Genomic DNA, 17,776 nt, shown 5'->3' with positions numbered 1-17,776 from the left:
CACCCGAGCGCGGCGGCGCCTCCTGCCCGCACCGCCCAGCCGGGGAGGCGGTGCCGGCCGCGCCCGCCCACGCCATCGCTACCGAGGCCAGGGCGCCACTTCCGCCCCGGTACCTGTCATGGCGCCGATCACGTGCGCATGGGCGGGGCCCGGGCGGGGCCGCTCCGCTCCTCCCTCCTCCGCTTCTCCACTCCTCCCTCCTCCGCTCCGGCCGTGCCGCCGCCGCAGGCCCGCCCCCAGGTAAGCCTCGGCTCCCCCCTGCAGCATCGCGGGCAGTCTCGCCCCTCCGGGAGGGCAGGTGCCGCTGCCGGCTTGCTGGCGTCCCCCTCCGCTGGTGTTGGCGGCGTTCGGGGTACTTCCCGGCGGAAGGCTGTGGCCCCTGTCGCCCTGGCGGCCGCTGTCCCGGGGGAAGGCCCCACAGCCGTGGGGCTGCTGCTGTTGGCGGCGGCCCGGGGGCTCCGGTGGTGAGGAGGGCGAGCGGCGGGGTCGATGCGATCGGCCGCGATGGGGCGGTGCCATCGGCTCTCGGCTGGCGCTGCCTGCGGCGGCGGGCGCGTGACGCAGCGCCGGGAGCGGCGGGGCCGGGCCGGGGTCCCGCGGCCTCGGGATCCTCTCAGGGACCGTCCCGGGCCGGGCCGCGACACCGCGGGGACAGCGGCGCTGGGCAGGTGGGTGGGCACGGCGCCACAGGCGCTGGCATGATGGACAGGCCCCGAGAGGTGCCGGCAACGATAAGCACGGCGCGATCGGTGCCGACGCGACGAACAAAACCCCCTGCTCGGTCAAGAGGGTCTGGACGGTGCCGGGGGATCTGTGCTGGGAGATCTGCTTGGGGTTTGTTTGTTTGTTGCAGCAAAGCTGCAGAGTGGTTTATAAGGATGAACTTAAGGGTTTCCAGAAGGACCAGGAGATGATGGAGGTCCTGGCGTCCTGCTCGGAGCAGGGACAGCTCCGAGGTCATACCGGGGGCTTTGTCCGGCGAGGTCTGGAAAGCCTCTGAGGATGGAGAGCACACAACTTCCTTCTCCGTTTTTCTGTCCTCATGGTGAAAGAGTTTCACCTTTTATCCAGTAGGGCCTTCCCATGTTCAGGATGTGCCCATTATGTTCCATTACCCCGCATTGCTGTTGTAAAGCTCACTGCAATGCTTGTGTTGTATTTGTCTGCTGAAACTGAAGCGAAAGAGATAGTCGGGCTTATCTCTGCCCTTCCAACCTTCCAGGTCTGATACATGTATGTAAATAGGTCCATGTTTTCAGTCAGGATTTGTGGTTGCAGGTCCATTTATACCAAAGGCTCCCAAATACAAGCTACTCACAGGTGGACTAGACACAGTATAATGATCTCAGTGAATTGAGATTTAACCTGGAAAAGAAGAAGGCAGTTCAGGGGTGACCTTATCAGTCCCTACTACTCCGTGAAAGGAGGTTGTGGCAGGCTGGGGATCAGCCTCTTCTCCCAGGTAACAAGTGACAGGATGAGAGGAAATGGCCTCAGGCTGTGCCAAGGAAGGTTCAGGTTTTGCATTAGGAAGAATTTATTCACAGAAGGGGTTGTTAAACATTGGAATGGGCTGCCCAGGGAGGTGATGGAGTCACCCACCATCCCTGGAGGTGTTTAAGGAAAGACTGGACATGTCACCATGCCATGGTCTGGTTGACATGGGAATGTTCTGTCAAAAGTTTGGGTTGGTGATTTCAGGGGTCTTTTCCAACCCAATTGGTTCTGTGATTCTGAGATACTTCTCATGTAATTTACAGGTATGTCCAGCCTTTTGCAGGAGATAACAAATGGGGAGGTTTTTTCCCTGGGAATATGTGTGCTCACATAGAGCAAAGTAGGTGGTAGCGTTTTGCCTAACTTAAAATAGTTGCCTCAGAAAGCATTTGTATTTCAAGAGAGTGCAATTCTCACGCTAAGGACATGGATGATGAGTACAGGGCATATGGAAGCTTGGCATTTCAAATGGGGAAGAACAAATTAATTTCAAATTAATTTCTTGCCTAGTTGTTTACATTTGGAATATCTTTCTGTGAGGAGCAGGACATGTGCAGTACCTCAGTTGTACCTGTTCCTGCAGCTGTTCTTTCCTTTCCACTCCTTAGATTTGGCATAAACCACATTACAGGAAGAAAATGACCCACTGGTTCCATCGCAACCCTCTGAAGGCTACAGCTCCCGTTGCATTTAATTATTATGGGGTAGCCACCACTCCAGCTGCAACAAAAGTTTGCAAGTAAGTGTACTCGGTACTAACTTCACTCTGCCTCTTGCAGTTTGGGGGACATCCTTATAAGTAACAGTTTCTCTTCTGTTTTTGAGCTGAAGATGACTGGAAATGTTTAGGCAGGGAGGCAGTAAGACACTGAGCATTTGCTTACAGAGAATGAATTCTCCAGTTTTCAAGTCTCTGAGTGCACAGCAAGGCAAATTACAACAATGCAGAGGGAAAAGACGAAACACTTCATTGTCTTTCTGATGACTGTGCATTCCTCTGCAAAAGATTGCTTAATTTCCATAAGTGGATAAGGCCTGACTGTTCTGTTGTGGATAGGAATGAAATGAAAAGGGATCTCAGCTTTGCAGACATCTCCTCATCTCATCATCCCATTATCCCATTCCAATACTGAAGGATGTTCCTGCTTGTTACTTTCCTTTCTTCCCTGTGCACCCAGCCTCTTGGTAGGTAAAGGTGTAGTTATTTTCATTAGTGTTAGTACAATAGATTGAATACTCATTATCTACTGCTGTCTGATCAGAATGGATTGTACCAAAGAGTCAGTCATATGTATCCAGAGGAGAAAGGAAGATTTTTCTGTATTAGTACATTTTTGAGTAGAAATTCTTAGGTTTTTTGTTTGTTTGTTTGCTTTCTTTTGATTTAGTGACTTGAGGTTATCTCGAACACGGCTCTTGGAGCTGTTTACAGATGCAAGTTGTAATCCAGAAATGATGAAGAATGCAGCTGACTTGTACTTCTCACTCCTGCAAGGTAGGAAGATTTATTAGCAGTACTACTAATTCATCAAGAGAAATACCAGTTCAATTTTAGTGGCACTTCTCAGAATGTGAATTTTGTTCTGATGTCCTGTAAAGAAGCTTTGCACTTCTTTGCACTTTGCACAGGAAGGAGAGTGTCTGCATGGGTTCTGTGCTTGATACCAGGGGTGGCTGCTCACCAGACCCCTTCTCTGAGTTCCCGTGTCCTTTTGTGACCCTGCCAGTACTAAGTGCTGGCAGCCCTGCCCTCCTGCTTTTAACCTCATTCTGGTGGAGGAGAAAACGTGTATTTTTCTCTTAGGTGGTAGTGAATTGCTCCCTAAATATAATTGAGTCTATTAATCAGTTGATATAATTTATTATTCAGTGTAAACTGCTGGTTTGTCTAATACTAGACCATAGACTTGTTGCAAGTTTACCTTCTACTGCTGTTTGTCTTAGCTGTGTGTATATATGTAGGTGCTCATCAGCATGGTATCTGCATTTTCAGTAGATTGTTCACCTCTGCTGACACATTCCTTTGAAACCTTCCTTCTGCCAATATTTTGGTAACTCTCTCCTAGCAGTCAGGTGCTTGACCAGGTTCTTAGGACTGAGTTTTCAGGAATCAGCTGGTTCGTGGGAAGTGGGATCTTTCAGTCTGTGGGAGGTAAATGTTGATTTAGTGAGTCCATGGGAATGGTGTAGAATGGGAATGGTAATGTCGTCTCAAGGTCAGATAAGAATCCCTGTTGCTACAGCTATGATTTGGAGAGTTTGTTCAGGAAAATATCATGCTTCACCACTAAAATCTCCTGCATGTGAAAGCAATAAATATTTTCTTTGTTTATAAACACGTGACACAGTGACAGGCATAGCCCACATAGCTGCTATGGCAAGCTCTTAACCTCTTAAAGTCTGTAAGACCTGATCAGACCAAGGCCCTTCTTCAGCCTCCCTAAAAAGTTCCTGGGCATGCATATGCTAGGATTTCAACATCCCATAGCATGAGCTTCATCCCACTAACTGCTGTTTTCTTGGCTACTGGACATAACCAATTTCCTGTAGTCCTGGAGATAGATGATGACTAGATGAGCCCATGCTTAGAAGCCCTTTACCCTCTCCCTGTTGAGCAGGCAGCTTTTCTTGGAATTTCCTGGTTGCCACTATGGTGGCAGAGACAGCCACTCACTCACCTTGAAGAACCTCAACCATCCTGTACCTGGGCCAGTCCCACTCCCAACTTGTCACCATATGGGACATGCAGACATCTGCCAGGTTTTCCTTGAGCAGTCAAGATTCTCAGGACTGAGCTGGTAACGTGCTGGGTTGGTTTTCCCCACATTTTATTCTCAAGATACTGTGGAATAGAGGCCCCATGGAAGTAACATGGGGTTTTGAGGGGTTTAGCAAGAAACATTTCTTTATCCATATCTGTATTCATATTGATCCATCTCCTTCATTATGAATTTGTGTTTTCTACTTCGAGATTGCCTGTTTTATTATTCCATAGGTTTTATCCTTTCACTGGATGACTCTTCCCAAGAGTGCAAGTTGAGATACATTCAGAATTTCAAGTGGACAGACACGTTACAAGGACAAGTCCCGAGGTGCGTGTGCTTTTCTGAGTGCGGGTAAAGCAATGGCTCTCTGCTGCTCTGTTACACACACGCACCTGTGCCAGAAATGTAGCAAAAAGTAGTTTCTGAAAAGGTGTTGCTGTGTTTTGGGTAGCTGCTGTACTGTGTCAGGTATTCTGAAGTGTGCATGGCCTTTATGTAAAGCTGTGAGAATGCACAATAATGGTAGAAGGATCCGTTGGGTCTCAGTTAATCTACAGACTGAGCCTGCAGTTGGCTAGAGTAGTACAAAGAAGAGCCTTGAGAGCATTGATGAGTTGAGCATGGTAACAGAGCTCGCTGCAGTTGAATATTTGGCACTATGGCCTGAGCAGGAACTTCTCTTTGGAGGTTCCAGTGTTGCTGAAGACCTGATTTTTTCTTGTCCTCTGAAGCTCCAAGTATATGTCCTCTTGGTTCAAACAAACTAATCCTCTGTTTCCGGTAGGAATACAGATCTGTAACCTCCTGAATTATTCACTTGTCTCTTGCTATTGGAGGCAGTTGTGTTGTATAACCATGCCTACAAATTTGTCAAGCTTTAGCTAGAAGTACTTGGCCTTCTCAAAGGTTTTATTCCCCACAGAAGAAAATCTGTTGATTAGGATTCTCTTTTAATTTTCTCACGGTCATACGCTCCTGTACTTGTGCCAGCATTACTGTTCCCACTCCCACATCTTTCTTTTTAAAAGGTTTGGTAGTTCCTAAGCTATACTGAGCTTGTGATTGCAAGTTCAGTCTTTTCAAAGGCTCTGGTTTTAGCTTTTGAAATTTCTTGCTATTTGCACATGCTGTTTGTCTGCAGTTACATAAATGCTTGCAATAACATTCATTTGAGAGACTTGTAACAGACTCTGACTTATTAACGTAGCACTACAGCTTTAAAGTGGACATTCCAGGGCAAGGCTTTCCACAAAATGTGCAATTGAAAAAAAAAAAAAAAAAGAGATGGAAAAATGTCAGCCACACCCAAAGCTAAACAAATCTCAAGTTACAGTTTTAAAATAAAAGTTCCCAAAAGGGAAGGGTGGGCATCTGAATGTGGGAGATTGTAATTATGAGTTTCTAAAGGGAATAAGTAGAAAAATTGAAGTCTGTCTTAGGTAGTTCAGCAAGTAGGAGGTTCTGAATTGGAAATTGTTGACATCTTAAATGGAAAATGTTTTATGGAGAGAAGTGTTGGCTTTGCTACATGAACTATCAGCAGAGAGAGATGTCAGAACAAAGCTGAATGCATAAAGTTTTTGAGGGTTTTTTGTCTGTCTTTCTTTAGTGCCCAGCAGGATGCAGTGTTTGAACTGATTTCCATGGGATTTAATGTAGCTCTATGGTACACAAAATATGCATCAAGACTCGCTGGAAAAGAAGAGTAAGTGGTTTTTGTTTCCTAACAATTCTGCTGTAGCAATACTTCACCAAAGATTTAGCAGGTTCTGGGGGTTGCCTGCTGTGGGACATGTCCAGCTCAGACAGAGGAGTTCCAGGAGGCAGTTGGTGTTTACACACAAGCACTTCAAACCCTTCTTGCCTCTGTAAACCAAGAGCTGTAGTACCACCAGTGACTGTGGTGAGAGAAAGTGTCGTTGGTCAGTAAACTCTTCATCAGTCCCCTTCTAAATGTCCAGGTACAAAACTCAGATTCTCAAAATCACAGCTCTGCTGACGTTTAGCCCTACAGACTTGTAAATCTTTGGCTTCTAACACTGAGGTTGCCTTTTACTTGAGATTTATCACAGATCTTATGTTTCTTTTTTTCCAAGCGAGTTCTCTATGATTATTTCATGATTGGACACTGTAGGAATCTCCTTTACTCTGAGGGTAGCACAGCCATGGCACAGGTCACTTTGGGAATTAGTTGACTCTTGATTCTTGAAGGATTTAAGATTCATCTAGACAAATGAATGACACTTAGAGGCCCTTTCTGACTATAACTTTACTGGTTCATTCTGCTTTCTCAGTATAACAGAAGATGAAGCAAAAGATGTTCATCGCAGCCTGAAGATAGCAGCTGGGATTTTTAAACACCTGAAGGTAGAAGGACTTTCTTTGCTGTCTGTTCTTCAAAGTGTCTCCAAATACTTTTTTGTCGTAGAGAGGCCTTTGCTATACACATATACCTGAGACCACCTGAATGATACAGGGAACAGAAAGGTATTAATATGTTGTGGTACCACTCAATCCCTGCAACTCATTCCCAGTGGCACTGGAAGAGTGTTTGTCTGTCTGCCTGTATCATGTGCTACAGTGCTGTCTTGGGACCTTCACTCAGTGTGTCCCATCCATTTAGGAATGAGGCACTTGTTTTGCACTGGTATTAGGCCTAAACTAACTCTGAGACTTGCTTTGTATTCAGGAAAATCACATTCCAAAATTGATTACACCTGTGGAAAAGGGAAGAGATTTAGAAGCTCGACTTATAGACTCCTACATAGTACAGTGTCAAGCTGAAGCTCAAGAAGGTATCTTCAAATATGCATTGCTTGGGTGTGGGAAATGACTCTGTGGGTCACCGATGTCTCATGAATTCTGGTTGGCAGCAAGGCCATGGGTTTTTTATTCTCCCAAAGTACTGTGGCATAGTGGGGCAGGTTGCTTTTAAAGAAAATTCTGTTACAATTATAGAAGGAAAATGCCACAAATCAGTCTGATATTACAATTGTAATGCGGAATATCTTTCACTTAGGAAGAAATTGTGTGTGGTGCTCCTTTTTCTTATTTTCTCCTTTCATGCAAGCTATTCACCACCATGCTTGCCTAACATAAATTCCCAGTTCCTTTCCTTTAAAATATGTGAAGCTTCTCTTTATTAGCTAATCTTAAGGCTAACATTCCTTCAGTTTTTCTATTAAATTGGATTAAATTTTTCTATTAAATGGAATCATTCTATCCAAGAAACAATCTGTCTTTAGTCCGCTGTTTGCTTGACACAACATCTATTTCCTGTTCGTGCAGGGGTTTTAAAACCCTAAATGCCTCTGCTGATTTGATGTGATGGGACATTTCAATTAAATTTAAACTATGGTGTGGAACTTTTTTTCAGTGACAATTGCTCGGGCTATTGAGCTGAAACACAATCCAGGCCTAATAGCTGCTCTTGCTTATGAAACAGCCAACTTCTACCAAAAAGCTGGTGAGTGTCTTGTTTTGTATCCTTAGTGACTTGGTTTATGCACTCTTGCCAGCAAATATACTTCACCCACCCATAAACTGCAGTATTAATGCTGCTCTCAGTGGATATGGAGTGTGTATTTAGCTTCTATTTAGCACATTTAAGGCTTCAGTTATCAGTATGTATTTTGACAAAGCTTTTTGGTTTTGTGGGAATCTTTTTCTGTAACTCATGGAAGGAAACATTAGTGAAGGAAGACAGACTAGCAGCAGACAAATGGCCTGATGTCAATGGAGTGTGTTCCAGCTGCCTTTGGGCAGCAGATCATGATGCAGAGCATGGGGAGTAGAGTGGGTTCATTATGTACCACCTTCCAGAGGAGTAAGATGATCTCTGGGCTTACTGAGGCTTACAAGTGGGAGAAATGTTGGGAGTCAGGAGAACATTGTAACATACATCACATTATAGGTCACTACTGGAACTTAAACTAGGAGCAAGCTTTCAAATGCTGACTAAAAATACTTAGAGAATTAGCCTTCCAGACTTAGTGGACAGCAGTTTCAGGGATTCTAGGGACAATTGCATGATAGCTGCATAGTTTTGGTTTTTTTCTCGTTTTTCTGTGCTTTTGCAGGACTAACTTTTGTCCCTTGTTTCTGGATGCTTTGGAGTTAGGATCTATTGCTAAGTTTAAGAACTCTGGTCTTATAATGTGTTTGGGGTTTTTCTTTTTGGAAATGTCTTAAGAATAATTTTACATATGTGTTCACAGATCAAACATTATCCAGTTTGGATCCAACCTATGCAGGTAAATGGAGGAAGTACTTAAACTTGAAGAGCTGTTTCTATATGGCCTACGTAAGTACTTTGCGTGGCAGCAGTCGCAGCTTGCTGTCTGTCTGCCAAGGGCTGCGTAGGGAATGGGGCCTAAGTATTGCCTTGGCTTTCTTTCCATACTGTGAAGAGGAATTGTGCAGTGTCAGTGACATTTGAACTCATTTTTGTGGAGCCAAATGAAATTGCAGCAGTGCGGATTTGTTGTGATCACAGATCTTTAATTGAAGCCATTCAGGTTGAGCATAATGGTCATCTCTGTTATCTACATCACAGCCTGATCCTAGGCACAGTTCAGAGCTGAGCATCTTTATGAAGGCCCTGAATGAAACTGCATCAAGTACCAAAAGGTACCATTCCAAGAGCTGTCCCTATTTGCCTGATGGATCTCCTGGCAAGTGCTGTGGTGCCCCTGAGATTCTCAGCTGCTCAATTTGCTGTATCTTGTAGCCTGCCACAGCCTGTAATCTGTCTGTTTTATACTGTACAAGAGGCCCAAACTAAGCAGCTTACATAATTATCTTTCTCTTAGGCTGAGCCTGTAGCTAAAAGCTGCTTGCCTTAATAGCAGGTTTGAGAGGTGAGGGAGGGTAAGAGTTGTGGTACTTCTCCTTTTTTTAAATTTGAGTAATCTGGGCAATGGTAAATTTGGATAAATTGGTACTGTGAGAACAGACACTAAAGGAAGGGGGGAAAGGTAGGCATTAGTTGGTGGGATTGTTCCTTCACCTATTGTATTTACTAGTTCAGTTCAACTCCTGATAATAGATAATAGGAAATCAGTTCTCACTGGAATACAATACTACCTTCAAGCACAGGTATGAAGGAATGGGACCTTCTGGGGTGGAAAAGTCATTTGGACTATAACAAAAGATGTCAGACAGCAGAACACCTCATCTTCTCCAGATTCAGTGATGTTTGTCACAGATGGAGTTTTTGAGTGTTCAGGTAGTTTTAGTTTTCAGTCTTAGCTTTGTAAACTTGCCTGGGGTTCATTCTCTTTCTGTGCTGGGGCTTGATGCAGCACACTGCTACAGTGAGAGTTTGGACTGGCCTGTGTGCTGGTGCTTCAGGTCAAACAGCTCCATGCAGCTCAGTTACTCTTGGCTAGACCCAGCACAGCTTGGTTCATACCAAGAGTTCATGGTTCTGGTTCAGTGTTCATGTTGAACTGCATTAATTGTTCAGTGAATGCTGCTTTGACTTGCATTCCCCAGCTGTCAACTACCTGCAGGGAATGGCAGCTTCAAAGAGCTGCAGCTGCTGTAGGGAGCAGAAGGGAATTGGTGCAGGAAATGTCCAGTGATGTTGGTAATGATTTTGTCCTCTCCCATCAGGCATACTGTTACCATGGCCAGACTTTGCTGGCAAGTGATAAATGTGGGGAAGCAATCAGATCTCTGCAGGAATCAGAAAAATGTAAGTGTGGTTGAGACTGGAGTACAGGGTCTGATGATGCCATGCCTGTTCTGTTTTGCTGTGTTAATTTGCTTTCCCATAAAGACTTTATCTGTCACCTGATGGAAATCCAGCACACCTTTGAATAGAGACAGTGTGTTTTTTTGTTGTTTTTTTTGTCTTACCAAAGACTGTCTTTCATAGCAGTGCTGCAGAAAATTTCATCTTCACTTCTCAGCCTGGTTTAAAGACTGGCTTTGAGCTGCCTGCAATACACAGTGTAAAAACCAATGGTCTGGTCATCCTGTTTTCTGGTCTATGTGTTAGAGTAGTGCAGACATTTCTGCTTTGGAGGTTAAATAGTAAATCTAAGTCATGCTTGTTTATTTTTAAATAGGCTTCAGTAACTTATTTCTTTTCTATTCTATTAAAAGGTGTGTTCAGGCAAGTTTGTAGTAGTTCAAGGTCTTCTGCCCAGTTTTCTCTCTTCAAAGCTATTTCTACCCCAATGGCCTGCATTGCATAGTTTTACTGCAATGTATACAAATGCTCAAATCTTCTAGGTGGAAACTTTAATATTAGCTCTAAAAATAAATCAAAATTTATTAAGAACAAACTTAAGTTGGATTTCTTGAAGTAAAACAAATACTGTTCTGCTGTTCAGAAAAGAGTGCTTCTTTTCCCACTTGCTATTGGTTACTGTTGTTAGGTTTGGGGCATCAGCTGTGTGGGGACACCATCACACCCTCTGTTTTTCCCTACCATGTGGCACAGTTCTTGGGCTTTTATTGTTGCATTTTTCCCCACACATAAGAATGCTTCCTGTGTCTTCCCACCCAAAAAGCTATCTTTTTCTTTTCCTGTGCCCAGTCACTTGTTGGATGCAGGAAATCTTGGCTGGAAGTGCTGTCTTTGAGCCAGTTTGGTTTTGTTTCTAAGAAGAAAGAAGCCTGACTGGATTCTGGTGTCTTGTAAGACTGAAGCACTGTACAGCAGAACCATGATTTAAGAGGGTCATGTAAATAATTTTTATTTCCTTTCTTTCTTGCAAAGTTTTTGCCAAAGCTGAAGCATTGTGCAAAGAATATGGAGAAACCAAAGGGCCTGGGACTACTGCCAAACCTTCTGGACATCTTTTCTTTAGGAAATTAGGAAGTTTGATTAAAAGCACACTAGAAAAATGCCAGAGAGAGAATGGATTTATGTAAGTAATTCATGGTGGGTACAGCACTCTGTATGAAGTGTTATTGCCTCATTTGCCTTTATTTTCAGGATGGGATGGTAAATTTCACTCTCCAGTTGTTACATTCCTTTAGGGCATGACATGTAACTTACAGATAAATTTCTGTAATTTTCTCTTGGCAGATTTGCAGTGTGTCTGTGTTGTCCCACTCTGTCCCACTGTCCTGTGCCAGTTCAGCAGTGTGAGTTGGACTGACATCTGGAGAGGCTGAGCAGTTTTCTTCCTTAATTCCTCAGCCACCTGGTTGCTTTTACTTCTGCACAGGAGAAAATCTGCAGAAGTTGCTGTGTTGCTGTAATGCTCTCTTCCTGTCTCCTGGGATCTAGTAGGCAAAAGAGGATAGAGGGAGAAGTGGAGAAGACCAGTAGGTGATTCTGCTTTGCAAGCAGGGAAGTCAAAACACAGTGCTGCCTTCAGTGAAGAACATGCTTAGGGTGTTTAAAGCCTAGGAGCTTTACCTGTCCAAGTATGGTTAATATTGTGAATAGGGCTTTCTGTTCATTAATGTCCTTCCAAAAAGGATTTGGAAATACCAAGTTTTTATTTCAGTTGAAAATATGAAGATTAGTTTGTCTTTAGAGTTTTTTTTGCTCATTTATTTCTCCCCTTCCCTCCTATTATGATTTTGTATTCCATAATAGGTTTGCTATTTCCATTTTTATTATATTTAAAGACCTCCATAATAGGGGAACTGACTGAGTGGAAAGGATGGTCAAGTACATCAAAGTGAACTGCAAATAGGAAGAGAAATGCTCTGCTCTGCTTTGGTTCAAATACCCATTGTCAGAGCTCACAACAGCAGCATACTGGAGATTCCAACACATCCATGTCCCTCTAGAACAAAACTTGGAAAGAGAAAGCAGAGACTGTTTTGGGAGAGCTCTGTGCAGCACAGGAAATGAGGCAGAGGGTGTCTGGTGTCTGTGTGCGAGCTCCTGCTGGCCAAGGGCAGAGGGACACCCTGAGTGAGGCTTTGCCCTGTAGCCAGTCTGTGGGGTCTGCTGTGTTGCCATCATCCACTGGCACATTAAGACTATTTAGGAGAAGAACTGTCCTCTTCTTCTTTGGGAAGTACTTTAAATCCTCATTTGTATTTCGAAGGGGTTTTCTTTTGACAAAATATGCTCTTCTCATTGAAGCACTGGGAATAATGGTTATTAAGTAGGAGAAAACGCACCAGACAATTAGGGAACAAACAATAATACTAACAAGGAATTGCTTTTATTCTTGTGAACCTTGCTGGCAGAATGCACGTTAGGCAGTGCCTTACTGAAGAGAGCAGCAGTGTTTGCCACTGTGAAAACCCAGATTGTTTCGTTTAGAATTGCAAACGACTTGCAGAGATGGTCCATTGTATTTTAAATACATTTCTGTATTCTGTTCCAGCTATTTCCAGAAGGTGCCAGCAGAGGCTCCCCAGCTGGAATTGAAAGCAAACTATGGCTTAGTAGAGCCTGTTCCTTTCGAGCTTCCTGCCTTGAATGCACACTGGACTTCTGAAACAGTTGCAGCATTTGATCTCACCAAGAGGCCAAAGGATGACACGGTAAGATAATCCTATGTGCTGTTCTTTCCCTCTGGTTTTATTCTCTGTATCATTCAGAGTTAGCTTGGCTCTTCTGTAACATTGCCCAGCTCAGTGTAGGAAGCAGACACAAGACTACCACCTAAGCTCATCCTTCTGTTGTGCCAGGGGCAAGTCAATTAACCTCTGCCACACTGCCAGCATCTGGAAAATCAGCTCATTTTTTACTAAATCCTGTAACATTACAGGAGTGAATGCTAGAGAAAGATTGTTTTATAGAAGAGGATTCATTTAAGGATGCTGAAACAGACAACAGTTGGCTTTTCCATCTTGCTTGAGGCTTACTTGAAAAGAGAGGGCACTATTAGATTATAACATGTAAAGTTAGCTGTGCATAAGTACTGTGCAGACACAGTGGTTTGTACTTGTGGTATTTAATTGTGGGTTTTTTTTCTTCTTGTTTGCAGGCTAAACCAAAACCAGATGAAGAAGTAAAACCTCTGAAGGAACCAGATATAAAGCCTCAAAAAGACAGTGGATGCCAGATTTCTTAAGTGCCATAAGTGCTTTGAAGTCTCTTTGAAACTCCTATTCATAGGACTCTGGGGCTTTAGTTCTGATCTTTTATTGATTCTCCTTTTTACATTTAGAAGACTAATTTAATTTACCTTTGTTAATATCTTGCTTAAGAATGTGGTGGATTTATAGGAGGTTATTTATATCTGATTTATTTTTGATTTTAGTGGGATATCATAGAATGAGTGGGCTTAAATGTTCCTATTGTGCCTCTAGGGAGTTTCTTTTTGTGGGTTTAGTTTTACCCACAAATAGCAAAGGCAGTATCATGATTGTAATGCTTGAGGATTTTTCCATTACTTTATATGCTGTGTCATGTCCAATTCTGCAAACAGAAGTTTGCACGAACAGTTATATTTATTCAAGTTTTGTCATTCAGGCTTAGCACCCTGTCGTGTTCCAATTCACCTAATTGTAGTGAGGGAAGAAAATCTGGGTTTGGTTTGTAACACTCCTATGGTATTTCACAGGACTTGCACAGAACTTGGGGAAACCTCAAGTTCTTTATAACAGGAGCACAGTTTATGTTCTGAAACTATTAACCTCTATTCTTTCCTCTGTACATTAGGGTTTTTATATCAGAATTTGTAGTAAGGTACCTTATCTTTGTCTGTCCTTTAATCCAAATCCTTCAATATCAAAGTGTATCTGAAAGTGATGCAGCAAGCAATATGGAAATGCTTACAAGTAAAGCATCCCTGTGTCATTCATTCAGAGTTTTTAAATCTTCAAAGCTTTGTTAAGTTTGAAAGCTGCAGACAGTTCAGATCTCTTGGCACTGGAATTCCCACAGCTGTCTTGCTAAGGTAATGGATTTAGAATCAAGTTGCTGTGTTTCCATCTGGGTGGTGTCTATAAGAAGCTGTCAGGAGAACAGGCAGGAAAGATGAACTGAAGAGCTGATGGCACAGCTGGGAAGCCAAGCTCTAGATTTCCTTTATGCCCTGTGTAAGCAGTGCTGCTTCTCAGCTTTTGCAGTATTGCACTGAAATCAGCTCTTTCGGAAGAAAACTTGCCAGAAGCCAAGCCCAGTCAAGGCTAAGAAAGAAAGGATTTTGCAGAATTTGCTGCTTCCATTCCTGCCTGCTGTGGAAAATGTGACAGCATTCTTTAGTGCTGAGCACTGCAAAACAGCCGTGACAACAAAAACATCTTTCTGATTTGCTGCAAGTGCAAAGTTTTATGATGCATGTGTTGAAGTGAGAGCCTTGCAGTCCCTGGGTACCAGTTGCTGCACTTCTCTTTGCCTGAGAAAGAAACAGCAGCCTGACTGTAATCACATTCCTCACTTTGTACTCTTTGTTCACCTTCCACTGTGCTGTAATTCGGTGCTTCTAAAATCTTTCATGGGGCTTGGAGACACTCAGCTTAGAGAGCAGGTGTGTAACTCCCTGAAGGCCTGGGGAACAAAAGCTGCTGATGAGGTTAATAGGGAACTCAAGACTCTTCCTGAGATACTGGACCAAATTACAAAATTTGTTAATACAAAAGGCAAAGAGACTTTTAATGCTGGCTGTTGTGTGTTGATCAAATGCAGACCTCCTTGCTTTCCGTGACGGATTTTTCTTTCTGTCAGTTCTGCATATAAAAATAAGTGTAAAGTGAGCTGAATTTTTTTGGAAGAAGTTTCTGTTCTGCAGGGGCCTAGAGAATAATGAGTATCAAGAAGAATATATACCTGAAATGGCTCCATTTCTTCTGGTGCTGCACAGGGACCTGTGGTATGTTTCATGAAGAGTTACTCAAATCTGTTCCTAACTCAGACTTCTTGCATTGTTAAAAGACCAGCTTAGGTTTTGCCTAAGTGTGGAGTGTGGAGTTAGTTTTCTTATATAGATTTTAATTCTAAAAATGTATTTCAGCTGTAGTCAACAACATTTGCTCAGCCTTCCCCCTTTAAGGATCAAGATGCACTGAGTTAACTCAGTTTCATAATCACCATTTTTTTAGCTACTCACTGTTTTTCAGAATTCTTTGTCAATACACATCTCAACTGAATTAGTTTTCTTTATCTAATAGATAGATAAAGAAAGATCTAGACTAGATCCCATTTTCCCTCCTCCCCTCATTTTCCCTTCCATCTGCTACAAACTGTGGCACAGATATACCCTTATTTCCTAATGCACATGTTGGTCCTGGGATTCATTTCCCATGCAGCTCCTACTCGTGGGTGGGTTCCAGTAGAGGAATATCTTAAAATCAAATTAACAAATCATGACTAAATCATTCCCAAACATCTTGGTAGGAAAGATTATTTTATGGACTTGGAATTCTTTGGATGCTTTCTCAAACCGAGTGGTTTTTCTGAATCAAGTTCACTGTAAATAATTTGGGGCATAACCAAGTGAATTGTGTCAGATGATGACATTACTTAAGCCTAGCAGTGTAACCTCTTACGCCATAGCTGTTTCAGTAAATATGATGTAGTAGTTTAAAAATAGACTAATGGAACAAACTAATTCACTTAACATGTGTTGCTTTTCAAGACAAACTTTGTTTACTTGTAGCTAAAATCCTGTGGCAAACATTGGATGGTTTTGCCAAAAAATAAGAAGCTGGAGACTGTTTAGTTTGCAAAGTAGAGAGAGCTGTGAGGCAATGAGCAGCTTTCTCTTTTGGTTTTGTTGGCTAGTAGCAGGAATTACTGTAAATAGGATATAGATTAACTGTCCAATATGCTTAAGGATATGGGTGAATGAACTGGGAGTTTCCATGAATCTGGAAACCCAGCAGCCATGTTCCTTCTGTTATAGCTCCCTTTAGTAATTTTTAAGAGTGAGGTATTTTGAACGGTGACTTTTTAATATTCTAATGCTGCAAGAGCCTTTTTTTCTGGCCTCTCTCTGGTTTGAGAGGTTCTCATGGCTAAGCCTGCAAATCTTGTTGGTGTAAATAGTCTTTAAAAATTTGTGCCCCATCTGAAGCAGGACAGAACTGCAGCTGAATAAAATACGGAGTGCTGGGCCCTCTGTTTTGTGCTTTAAGAAAAGCAGTGATTGTCTTTAATCTACTATAAACCAAACCATTAAGCTCTTTGTAGGATTTCTATTTAAATACCTTCCTCCATGTATTTAAATATACTTTTTCCATGTATTTAAATACACTTCCTATGTGTTCCTGGGTTTTCAGTAGTTACTCTCCATCCAGCATGTGACACACCTACAGCTGGGGGACTAAACCTGGCCCTTGGATGCTGATGTCTGCCTCCCACTGGATTTGGTAGAGTTTTGCCTGTCAGCCTAGGGATGGCATTTGGTCACTTGGATGTTCAGCATGGATCTGTGGTGTGTCTGTAACGATGGTAGTTGTTTGTACAACAAGCAGGAAAATGGATCCCTGTGTCTATGTAGAATAGAGACAACTTTGCACTTTAGAAATTTCTTGTCTTGCAAATTTGGTACAATACAATATGCTTGTAAATAGTCCTTCCTGTCATTTTGTTGCACTGATTTCAGTAGTGTGATATGGGTAAGGTTTTAATGGGAAACATTACTAAAATGTATTTTTAATTGTCTGTGTATAAAACAAACTCATGAAGCATATCTCTGCCTTTAGTATTGGGGAACATGAGAGGAGGCAGCAGCTCATCTGTCTTCCATGGGAATTCCCAGAAGTGAAGACTTTCTGTCTGTTGGCTGCGGGGTGAAACATTTCATCCCATCCCTGTGTCTGGTATCTAAACTGAAGTTTCAGCATTGACATAAGTCCTGTTCATGCCTATTAGTTATCCCTAAAAAGATTCTATCTCTAAAGATCACTCTTAAATTGCCATAGTAGCATAAGCTGCTTTTTTTTTCCTTTTTCTGTGTTTTCGTCCTGTCACTGGCCCAGCTGAGTGAGGAATAAAGCACAGTGAGTAGGACTGGCATGGAAAAGCCCCTGCAGTGTGTACCTGTCTGCAGGTTGTGAGTGCAGTGTAAAGGCCTTTCCACAGTGGCCACTGGTTTCACTCAGACCTTTCCCTGCTGGTGATGCTCTCAAATTCAGCAAAGGTCCCATGGCATCCCAGGGGACCCTTGATTAGCTTTTTATGTAGGAAGGCTTCCCTCCTTTGGTGCTGGTGCCTTCATGGATTACAAGCTTCCTGAAGCCATCCTGTACTCTGAGTAATCCCACTTCAATGGAATCAGCTCTGAGATTACTGACCGAGCAGCCTTACTTTGTGAAGACAGTCACCATGCAATCTTAAGCTTCATAGCTGGAAAATTTGTATATAGCCACGAATTTCAGAATGCCATTTAAAATAAACAATCTTCAAGTATTATGTTTTATTTCATTATTTAAAGTTTTACACACAGTACCAAGTAAAAGGCTCTGTCTTGAATGTTACTGTCTGCAATTTAATACAACTTTTTTAATTGTAGAGAATGCTTAATCCTTGCTTAAAGGAGGACATAAATAAGGAAGATATATGGATTGGGTGCCTATGGAAGTAGTAGCTACAGTGAAGCATGTCAGGTCCTGGGGCAGGAAGAGAGGATATGGGCTTCCCA

General features: G+C 42.8%; 1 protein-coding gene across 5 annotated transcripts; it reads left to right on the top strand.

Annotated features, from left to right (window-relative positions):
• The first annotated feature begins 162 nt into the window (after positions 1-162).
• Positions 163-17,547, top strand: BROX (BRO1 domain and CAAX motif containing). Of its 5 annotated transcripts, none has more exons than XR_004496741.1 (14): positions 163-240; positions 2,106-2,236; positions 2,886-2,992; positions 4,493-4,589; positions 5,872-5,967; positions 6,557-6,629; positions 6,952-7,057; positions 7,639-7,728; positions 8,480-8,565; positions 8,818-8,891; positions 9,879-9,960; positions 10,993-11,143; positions 12,569-12,728; positions 13,175-13,375. XR_004496741.1 is itself a non-coding variant. In XM_015621066.3 (13 exons), the coding sequence occupies exons 2-13, from the start codon at positions 2,136-2,138 to the stop codon at positions 13,259-13,261; spliced, it is 1,236 nt and encodes a 411-aa protein (XP_015476552.1). In that variant the 5' UTR covers positions 165-240; positions 2,106-2,135; the 3' UTR covers positions 13,262-17,547. The 5 variants fall into 5 exon arrangements, 2 of the variants coding, with proteins under 2 accessions (XP_015476552.1, XP_015476553.1); XR_004496740.1 differs by lacking the exon at positions 8,818-8,891 and adding an exon at positions 11,305-11,363 and having other exon boundaries at positions 13,175-13,231; XR_004496742.1 differs by lacking the exons at positions 12,569-12,728; positions 13,175-13,375 and adding an exon at positions 11,305-11,368.
• Positions 17,548-17,776: the final 229 nt, after the last annotated feature.

Source organism: Parus major, chromosome 3 (assembly GCF_001522545.3).
Source record: "Parus major isolate Abel chromosome 3, Parus_major1.1, whole genome shotgun sequence".
Taxonomy (NCBI): domain Eukaryota; kingdom Metazoa; phylum Chordata; class Aves; order Passeriformes; family Paridae; genus Parus; species Parus major.
The sequence above is the reverse complement of the archived record's forward strand: the minus strand, read 5'-3'. Positions and strand labels throughout refer to the sequence as shown.